The sequence below is a fragment of the Rhinopithecus bieti genome, unplaced genomic scaffold (assembly GCF_001698545.2).
Source record: "Rhinopithecus bieti isolate Rb0 unplaced genomic scaffold, ASM169854v2 scaffold_62779, whole genome shotgun sequence".
Lineage (NCBI taxonomy): Eukaryota > Metazoa > Chordata > Mammalia > Primates > Cercopithecidae > Rhinopithecus > Rhinopithecus bieti.
Window position 1 is genome coordinate 172,329 of NW_016823701.1, and position 11,103 is coordinate 183,431.

The 11,103-nt window shown below is 46.5% G+C and overlaps 1 protein-coding gene across 1 annotated transcript in view; it reads right to left on the bottom strand.

Annotated features, from left to right (window-relative positions):
* Positions 1 to 11,103, bottom strand: part of TDRD12 (tudor domain containing 12) — a 102,011-nt gene that overhangs the window by 31,623 nt on the left and 59,285 nt on the right. The window contains 3 exon segments of the mRNA XM_017861714.1: positions 2,357 to 2,542; positions 6,418 to 6,522; positions 6,881 to 6,941. Of these exon segments, the coding sequence (XP_017717203.1) occupies positions 2,357 to 2,542; positions 6,418 to 6,522; positions 6,881 to 6,941 (352 nt within the window).

Consider the following 11,103-nt stretch of genomic DNA (forward strand, 5'->3'; position numbering starts at 1 on the left):
CGACCAATATGGTGAAACCCCATCTCTACTAAAATACAAAATTAGCTGGGCTTGGTAGTGTGTGCCTGTAGTCCCAGCCACTCAGGAGGCTGAGACAGGAGAATTGCTCAAACCGCGGAGGTGGAGGTTGCAGTGAGCTGAGATTGCGCCACTGCACTCCAGCCTGGGTGACAGAGTAAGACTCTATCTCAAAAAAAAAAAAAAAAAAAAAAAAAAAAAAGACGACTAACCCCTCTTCCTTAGGAGACTATCTTCTGAAACCTGCCCTCTGCAAGCCCACAGGTAACTCCTGAAGCTACACTGCCTGCCAGACACCTTCCTGGACACACAACCTCCAGTAACCGAAGACAAGCCAAGGATCCTCTTTCATTCACACAGATCCAGGTGGGCCCAGCTTCCAGGCACAGGCCTGAAAGCAGGCTGACCATGGAGGCATGGAGAAAGCTGGGGGCCACAGGGACGAGACCTGGACATCCCTTTCTGCCCTGAGCCAGGGTTCGGCCTCAACATAAGCGACTTCTCATCAGTTGCTTCTCATTAAACACATCCATTAATCTGATTAAATCAATTCAAAATAACAGATGCAACTTTTTTTTTTTTTGAGATGGAGTTTCACTCTTCTTGCCCAGGCTGGAGTGCAATGGCACGATCTTGGCTCACTGCAACCTCCGCCTCCCAGGTTCAAGCACCTCTCCTGCCTCAGCCTCTCGAGTAGCTGTAACTACAGGCATGTGCCACCACATCCAGCTAGTTTTTGTATTTTTAGTAGAGACGGGGTTTCATCATGTTGGCCAGGATAGTCTCAATCTCAACCTTGTGATCTGCCTGCCTCAGCCTCCCAAAGATTACAGGCGTGAGCCACCGCACCCGGCCAACAGATGCAACTTTCTAAACGGGAATCATAAAACTGCATGGCGTGGTTAGAAAAATGAGCTATTATCTTTTCTAACAGCAACCCTATGTCTTCTTACTGCTGTTTTTCACTGGTGGAGCCCTATCTGGAGCACCCTCAGTGCCAGGCCCCGAGATGCAGGTTCCACACCCATCAGGCTCCTAACAGCCGCAACCCAGCAGCACAGGGCCATGCCCTGCATCGTTTACCTTCACGCTGCTCCTCTCTTTCCCACCACCTCTTTCTCGGTGATACGGTTTAGCTCTGCATCCCCACCCAAACCTCATGTTAAATGTAATCCCCAGTATTGGAGGTGGGGGCTGGTGGAGGGTGATTGGATCATGGGGGCAGTATCTCATGAATGGGTTAGCACTGTCCTCTTGGTGCTGTTCTTCTGAGATCTAGTGTTTAAAGGTATGTGGCACCTCCATCTCTCCTGTTCCTGCTCCAGCCATGTGTCACACCTGCTCCCCCTTAGACTTCTGCCATGATTGTGAGTTTCCTGAGGCTTCCACAGAAGCCGAGCAGATGCCAGCATCATGCTTCTGCTCCAGCCTGCAGAACCGTGAGCCAGTTAAGCCTCTCTTCTTTATAAATTACTCAGCCTCAGATATTTATAGCAATGCTAGAACAGACTTAATACAGTCATTCTGAGGTTTTCCCACATGGGAAAAGTTAAGGATTATGAAGCAGGGTGGGGAGCTAGGAAATGACTGACAGAGCACAGGACAAGGCAGCGGAAGCTCAGACTTCAACCCCACTCCTAGCCCTGTCAGCGGGAAATTTACCCCAGTAACTCTTCCTGAGCCTCATTTTCTCCTCCATAAAATGGTGAGAACAATACATGGCCTGCCCATCTCATGCTGCTGCTGTGACGGTTAGATAGACTCAGGTCCGTGACAGCGTTTTAGACACCTGATATCCATTTCTTTTTTTTTTTTTCTGAGACGGAGTTTCGCTCTTGTTGTCCAGACTGGAGTACAATGGTACAATCCAAGCTCACTGCAACTTCCACCTCCCAGGTTCAAGTGATTCTCCTGCCTCAGTCTCCAAAGTAGCTGGGATTACAGACATGCCACCATACCCACCTAATTTTTATGTTTTTACTAGAGATGGGTTTCACCACGTTGGCCAGGCTGGTCTCAAACTCCTGACCTTAGGCGATCCACCCACCTCAGCCTCTCAAAGTACTGGGATTACAGGCGTGAGCCACTGTGCCCGGCCTCAATATCCATTTCTAAAAGCTTCAGCCAATGGCCCACAACTAGAGGCTCCAGGTGAGAATCAGTGTAAGAGCATCAGTAATTGGAATGGGGAAAGGACACTTTCCCACAGGACAGTTTCTGGCCTGGAAGTTTGAAAACCAAACTGAGTAATGGATGACCTTTCCCAAAGGTGAGGTGTATAATTTTAAAATAAATATTTAACCCATTTGGTTGTGAGGCAAAACTGTCTTTGACTTACTCCATTTCTACTTGGTAATGACTTGTAGCAGGCCCCTGTTTGCAAAACTGTCAACACTGGTAGGAGGTAGAGCAAAGGGTTGCTTTCACAGTGAGAAATGACAACCACATCACAGCCACGCGCTATGGGAGGCCAAGAGTACGACTCAGTGTGGCTGGGGCCCGGAAACTTATTTCTTTGAAGAGCCTACAAAACAGAAACAATCAAAAACCAAAATAAGGTAGAGAAAACTAACAAAAACTCCATTGCATGGCTCATTTCACCCCAATAAGCACTACGCATTGCCAAACCCAGTATTTTCCAAGCCCTAACTTGTTAAGTTTCCCCAAATCTTTTCTCAGTACCAACCTCCTATTAAAAGACTCTTGCTTTTTCTCCTATTAAGACTCCCATTAAAATATTCTTGCTAGGCCGGGCGTGGTGGCTCATGCCTGTTATCCCAGCACTTTGGGAGGCTGAGGCAGGTGAATCATCTGTGGTCAGGAGTTCTGAGACCAGCCTGGCCAACATGGTGAAACCCCATTTCTACCAAAAATACAAGAATTAGCTGGGTGTGGTGGTGCACGCCTATTATCCCAGCTACTCCAGAGGCTGAGACAGGAGAATCACTTGAACACAGGAGGCGGAGGATGCGGTGAGCCGAGATTGCACCACTGCACTCCAGCCTGGGTGACAGAGCGAGACTCCATCTCAGAAAAAAAAAGAAAAAAAAAAAAAGGCTGGGCACAGTGGCTCATGTTGTAATCCCTGCACTTTAGAAGACCAAGGTGAGCGGATCACCTGAGGTTGGGGGTTCAAGACCAGCCCAACCAACGTGGAGAAACCCTGTCTCTACTAAAAACAGAAAATTAGCTGGGTGTGGTAGCAGGCACCTGTAATCCTAGCTACACAGGAGACTGAGGCAGGAGAATGACTTGAACCCAGGAGGCAGAGGCTGCGGTGAGCCAAGATCACGCCATTGCACTCCAGCCTGGGCAACAAGAGTGAAACTTCGTCTCAAAAACAAAAACAAAAAATTATTGCTTTAATTTTCTAAATTAAAAGTATCCAACTGATGGCCCATTGACAAGAACTTAAAGTTCACTGGATCAAAGATGCAGCTTTTCCTCCTCATTATCCTAATAAACTGCCAGTCCAACAGCTTCACTTATAAAGCTTTTTAAAAGACAGACTTTTATTTGCTTATTTTTCTATGTAACTGTCACTGAAACCCAAATGTTCCAACAGAGTTCTCCACCCACATGGATAGGATCTTCCAAATGGCGGAGCTCATCGGCATCATGAGCTCTGTGAGGTCCTCTCGAGTCCTGAGCCCTAGCTGCAGTCAGGACCGACCATGCTCTACACCTGGTATTCAGCAACTATCCTGGGATCATCCTTCACCATCACCCTTTCTTTGTCTGCAAACTCATGTGGTCATCTTTCTTGGGTTACATCTTTGTTTTGGTAGAGAATGTATTTTAATATCTTCTTAACAAAGGGTAGAAAGGAAGTACATTTTTTAAGACTGTGTGTGTCTGCAAATGTCTTCGTTCTACCCTCACACTCCATCCACAGTTTGAGTATGGACCTCTGGTTCCAAAGAGCTTTTCTTCAGAATAATAATAATAACAATAATTATTATTTTTTTTGGAGACAGAGTCTCATTCTGTGCCCAGGCTGGAGTGCAGTGGCACGATCTTGGCTCACTGCAACCTCTGCCTCCCAGGTTCAAGCGATTCTCATGTCTCAGCCTCCCATGCCTGGGACTACAGGCATGCACCACCACACCCAGCTAATTTTTTGTATTTTAGTAGAGACAGGATTTCACCATGTTGCCCAGGCTGGTCTCGGACTCCTGAACTCAGGCAATCAGCGCCTCTGCCTCCCAAAGTGCTAGGATTAAAAGCGTGAGTCACTGCGCCCGACCTCATCAGAATTTTGACATCAGTGCTCATCTGGTGCATTGTGGAGACATTTGAAGCCATTCTGACTCCTGGTCCAATGTGTAGGACCAGTTTCATCTCTCTTGAAGCCTTCATAATCTTTAGATTCCCTCAACTTAGATGCTTCAGAAGAACATTTCTAATCTCTTTCTTCAGCACGTGTTCTGGGCCTATGATGGGTAGGACCTCCTAATCTGGAAATTCTTGTCCATTAGTTCCAGAAAATGTTCCTATGTTAATCTTTAGAAAATTTCCTACTATCTTCCTTCATTCTTCCTAGAAATCCCATTTTCAGATACTGGACTTCAAACTGACCCTCAAAATTTTTTTCTCCTATTTCCATCTGTTTGCCTTTTTTCTCTACTTTCTGATAGTTAGCTTCTCCTTTACATCTCAAACATACTAGTGATTTTTACATTTTTCTATATTTTGAATTTCCAAGAACCTTTTCTCTGCCTGTTCCTTTTAAAATATCCTGTCTTAAATATCCCCAGAGAGAAGACATTGCATCCCTTTAACAGTAAGCTGTTATGGATGCAACATCTTCTCTCTGGGGATATTTATTCTCTCTGGGAATATTCTCTAACATTTTCTGTTACTCAACTGCATTGTTTGTTTCCCTGAGGGTTTGTTTTGGTCTTTTTTTTTTTTTTTGAGACAGAGTCTCGCTCTGTTGCCCAGGCTGGAGTTCAGTGGTACAATCTTGGTGCACTGCAACCTCCACCTCCTGGGTTCCAGCGATTCTCCTGTCTCAGCCTCCCAAGTAGCTGGGACTACAGGCATGTACTACCACGCCTGGCTAATTTTTGTATTTTTAGTAGAGACGGGGTTTCACCATGTTGGCCAGGCTGGTCTCAAACTCCTGACCTTAGATGATCTGCCTGCCTCAGCCTCCCAAAGTGCTGGGATTACAGGTATGAGCCAGTGCACCCAGCCTGGTCTTTTTTTTTAAGGTGAAGGTTTTCTTCAAATTTCCACGATCCCTGATGTTTGTTCATGGTGGAGAGCAAGACACTAATGCCCAACTGGAAGCTCTGGGGACTCTTGCCATCACATGAGTGTCACCTCACTGCAGGAAGACAGAGCGGCAAGCAGGTTCTGTTTGTGGGAGAATTCCAAATAGCATCATATGAAGGTCATTTCTCTAAGGCCATTCAAGTTTCTCCAAAAAGAGCCTCCAACCTTGCTGCTAAGAACAATACAAGCTGGCTGTGGGTGCTCAGGAGACAGAGCTGGCAATTCATGCTCCCCTTGCAAAGTGCTCCTTCCCTGCAGAGGCAGCCACACTCTATCTCCTGCTTTCATCTTCTAAGAATGTGGAATCTGTCCACTTCTCTCTCACACTATTTGTCCCGGTCATTTTATCTTCCTATCGCTTTTTTTTTTTTTTTTTTTGAGCGGAGTTTGCTCTGCCCGCCAGGCTGGAGTGCTGTGGCCAGATCTCAGCTCACTGCAAGCTCCGCCTCCCAGGTTCAACGCAATTTCTGCTCAGCCTCGCCGCAGTAGCTGGGACTACAGGCGCCCACCACCTCGCGCGGCTAATTTTTTTGTATTTTTTAGTAGAGACGGGGTTTCACCGTGTTAGCTCAGAGGTCTCGATCTCCCTGAACCTCGTGATCCGCCCATCTCGGCCTCCCAAAGTGCTGGGATTACAGGCTTGAGCCACCGCGCCCGGCCTATCTTCCTATCTTAAAACAATTTTTTTTTAACTTTTTTTAATCAGGAAAAAGGTAGATAAACAAGTATGATCAATTTTCCAAATGAAATCATAGGTGTGTGCGACAATTTTGAAAAGAACGGTTGGGGAGTGCATTACAACTGCCCTGGTGGCCTGCTGCTCCTCCCACAGCCCTGTCCACGGGCATCCTGGAAACCTGACTGCAGAAGAGGCTCACAGTTACACAGCGGCTGCCTCACAAAACACTCACTCACTCACTTCTAAGAAGCTAACCTGGATTTAAGAATAAATGAGAAATTAGGCCAGGTGTGGTGGCTCATGCCTGTAATCTCAAATAAAAAGATAATTTCAAAAGCAAAGAAATTATACAATGCAACCTTAGAACCATTTGTTTCAAAATCCTTCTCTATTAGAAAAAGCTGGCATTCTTGATAAATTCAGTTTTAGAGCACTTTTACCTTCTTCAGGTCTGCTGACAGTGGCGACGAGTCAATGGTTAAGCAGGGCTCAATCTTGTTTCGGAGCACTGCCACAGGCGGCTGCAGGCCCTTCAGCTTCTGCAACTTAGAGAACGTGTGCTTTAGACAACCAGGGTCTGCCCTGAGGTGTCAGCCACTTCATGGAAATGAAGAAAATACAGATTTCAATGTAAACACCTGGGTATATATGCTTACTTAAACAAACAAACAAAAAACCAAAAACCACCACTACTAAAAGGAAGACTGTTTATTATCCAACAAACAAGGAACAATTTCTCAGAAGTAACAATCCATTCGATTGCTTCTAAAAGGACGTCTTCAGGTAAAGTCCCCCATCTAAGGCGTTTCCCTTCTAATCTCAGTTCTGGAGGGAGGAAGGAGAAGGATTTAAAGAATAAACAGTTTTTTCTTTTTATTTTACTTTTTTAAGGGCCTGTAATACCTGCTGGAGATCAGAGATTCCGTCAGCTCTCAAAGGATCAGGATTTAAAAACTGCAGTAATCTGTAAGATAGTTAAAAGAAGAATGTGAAGAAAAAGGTATGTCTGTTTCCTCAGTTGAGCTATTCTTTTAGTTCTTCCTTGATAAGAGATAGCAGGGACTGCACAGCCCAAGGCTCAGCTGTACAACTGCTGCCTGTTCTGTTCTGCTTGGTTTATGAGGTATGAGGGCCTGTACCTGTGCTGCCACAACCTTGCCACCCAGATCCCTGTGAGAGTATCTGAGGGGCCCCAGACGAGCTCAGGAGCCACTAGTGTACTTTACTCTCTTTATTTTATGGATGAGAAAACATGACCAGATAGGACTTGTCCACAATCACCTCTGCTGAGAGGAGAAGAAATCTGAAACTGCTTTCCTCTAGATCCAGCCCAACCCCAACACGGCTTGTAAGGTCAGTGGCAGTCACAGAGAAGTCACAAGCCACAGACGTCCGGGGACTCCAGGATAAAGATGGTGGGTTACACACATGGCAAACTGCACTCCTTCCTAAAGCCCCATTCCTGTAAACGTATTTTTCTTTTCTTTTCTTTTGAGATGGAATTTCGCTCGTTACTCAGGCTGGAGTACAGTGGCACAATCTCAGCTCACTGCAACCTCCGCCTCCCAGGTTCAAGAGATTCTCCTGCCTCAGCCTCCTGAGTAGCTGGGATTACAGGCATCCACCACCACACTCAGCTAATTTCTGTATTTTTAGTAGAGACAGGGTTTCACCATGTTGGCCAGGCTAGTCTTGAACTCCTGACCTCAGGGACCCGCCCGCCTTGGCTTCCCAAAGTGTTGGGATTACAGGTGTGAGCCACTGCGCCTGGCCCTGTAAATGGATTTTTAAATGCAAAAGCCACAAGACCCAACTGTCATCAGCTGATGAATGAGTACATGAAATGTACTCCACGCACGCAATGCAATATAAGTCGGCCATGAAAAGGCATGCTGTGCTCATTTATGACACGGCAGAGGTGAGCCTTGGAAACATTGTGTGCAGTGAAACCAGCGTCACTAAGGCCCACACACCATATGATCCCATCCATATGAAATGTCCTGAACAGGCAAACCCATAGAGACTGAAAGCAGACTGCTGGCTGCCAAAGGATGTGGAGGGAGGAAAACGGAGAGTGATCGCTAATGGATATGGACTTGTGTGGTTGCAAACTCTGTGAATACACTAAAAATCACTGAATTATACACTTGAGAAAAGGGTACATGAATCATATCTCAAAAAAGCTATGTTTTAGAGACAATATTCCAGAATAGAATGTTAGAAGCTAAAAAACAGATGGACAAACTGGTAACAGCCCCAAGACAGTTGAATCTGAGCCAGCCACGGGAGGCCTGACCCTATCTGCAGAGAACAACCTTCAGAAAGCTGAGGAATTAGGGGCAGGCTCCCTGGCTGCAGCAGTGTGGCAGAGTGGGGAGCCTCTGCATCACCTTATACTGCTCCACACCAGACTGCCACTCACCCCAACCCTAGGAAGCCCAGGGGCTGATTCTCTGGAGAGGATAAAGCAGAACTCTCAGGACTGGGGGCTGTAGGCCTAGCTGCAAACCAAGGTACTAAACTGAAAAGAGGGAAGCTAAGCACACACAGGACAGTAAGACCCAGCCTGTGCCTTCCACTGAGCTCCCAGGACACAGCCAAGTCTTTAGCCCCGGGGGCCAGAGACAGGAGAAGCCTTCCCTTGGGCATCTGGACAGAATTCAGAGGTTCCTGCACTCACAGCAGCTCACTCCCCTGTGAGACCCATAGCCCACAGGCTTGGTACACTCAGAGACCCTCACCAGCTCACTGGTCCTCTACGTTGAAATACGGGCAATCAAGGACCGCATGACGTCTAAGGAAAGCCTCCAACCTTAAAAACCGAGTAATGCACCCTGCAAGAAAAAGAAACAGTGTAGGGAGAAGAAAACTCCCCCACCAACATCATTAGTCTCCTTAGAAAAATGAGAGAAATTATCATATATGTGAAACAAGGACAGGACATGATCAGAAAGAGAAAAGAGAACAAGAGGTAAACACTTGCAAATTAAAAACGTGATATTAGAAATAAAAAACTCAATAAAATGAGTAGAGGACAAAATTGTAAAAACATTCCAAAAGTAAAGCAGGCTGGGTGCAGTGGCTCACATCTATAATCCAGCCTTTTGGGAGGCTGAGGGAGGCAGATCACTGGAGGTCAGGAGTTTGAGATCAGCCTGGCCAATATAATGAAACCCTGTCTCTACTAAAAATATAAAAATTAGTCGGGTGTGGTGGTGGGCACCTGTAATCCCTGACTGAGGCAGGAGAATCACTTGAACCCAGGAGACAGAAGTTGCAGTGAGCTGACATTGCACCACTGCACGCCAGCCTGGGCGACAGTGCGAGACTCCGTTTCAAAGGGAAAAAAAGTAAAGCAAAAAGACAAAGAGATTTAAAAAAGAGCAGGCACTTCCAAGATGGCCAAATAGGAACTCCAGTCTATAACTCTCAGTAAGATCGATGCAGAAGATGGGTGATTTCTGCATTTCCAACTGAGGTACCTGGTTCATCTCACTGGGACTGGTTGGACAGTGGGTACAGCCTATGGAGGGCGAGCCAAAGCAGGGTGGGGTGTCACTCCACCCGGGAAGCACAAGGGGTTGGGGGATTTCCCTTTCCTAGCCAAGGGATGCCATGGGCGACTGTACCTGGAGGAGCAGTACACTCCTGCCCAAATACTGTGCTTTTCCCACAATATTCACAATCAGCAGACAAGGAGATTCCCTCCTGTGCCTGGAGCGGTGGGTTCCACACCCATGGAGCCTTGCTCGCTGCTAGCGCAGCAGTCTGCGATCAACCTGGGATGAGGGGGAGGGGCATCCACCACTGCTGAGGCTGAGTAGGCAGTTCTGTGCTCACAGTGTAAACAAAGCAGCAGAGAAGCTCGAACTGGGCGGAGCCCACCGCAGCTCAGCAAGGCCTACTGCCTCTCTAGATTCCACCTCTGGGGGCAGGGCATATCTGACCCAAAGGCAGCAGATAGCTTCTCCAGACTTAAATGTCCCTGCCTGATAGCTCCAAAGAGAGCAGTGGTTCTCCCAGCACAGCACCTGAGCTCTGATAATGGACAGACTGCCTCCTCAAGTGGGTCCCTGACCCATGTGTAGCCTGACTGAGAGACATCTCCCAGTAGGGACCAACAGACACTTCATACACGTGGGTGTCCCTCTGGGATGAAGCTTCCAGAGGAAGGATCAGGCAGCAATATTTGCTGTTCTGCAGCCTCCGCTGGTGATACCCAGGCAAACAGGGTATGGGGTGGACCTCCAGCAAACTCCAACAGACCTGCAGCTGAGGGGCCTGTCTGTTAGAAGGAAAACTAACAAACAGAAAGGAATAGCATCAGCATCAACAAAAAGGACATCTACGCCAAAACCTTATCCATAGCTCACCAACATCAAAGACCAAAGGAGGATAAAACCACAAAGATGGGGAGAAACAAGAGCAGAAAGGCTGAAAATTCCAAAAACCAGAACGCCTCTTCTCCTCCAAAGGAACACAACTCCTTGCAGGCAAGGGAACAAAACTGGACAGAGAACGAGTTTGATGAGTTGACAGAAGCAAGCTTCAGAAGGTCGGTAATAATAAACTTCTCTGAGCTAAATGAGCACGTTCTAACCTATTGTAAGGAAACTAAAAACCTTGAAAAAAGCTTAGACAAATGGCTAACTAGAATAACCAATGTAGAGAAGAGCTTAAATGACCTGATGGAGCTGAAAACCACAATACGAGAACTTCGTGACGCATGCACAAGCTTCAACAGCCAATTTGAGCAAGTGGAAGAAAGTAAAAATTAATGAAATAAAGTGAGAAGACAAGATTAGAGAAAAAAAGAGTAAAAAGAAACAAACAAAGCCTCCAAGAAATATGGGACTATGTGAAAAGACCAAATCTACGTCTGATTGGTGGACCTGAAAGTGACGGGGAGAATGGTACCAAGTTAGAAAACATTCTTCAGGATATTATCCAGGAGAACTTCCCCAAACTAGCAAGGCAGGCCAACATTCAAATTCAGGAAATACAGAGAACACCACAAAGACACTCTTTGAGAAGAGCAACCCCAAGACACATAATTGTCAGATTCACCAAGGTTGAAATGAAGGAAAAATTGCTAAGGGCAGCCAGAGAGAAAGGTCAGGTTACCC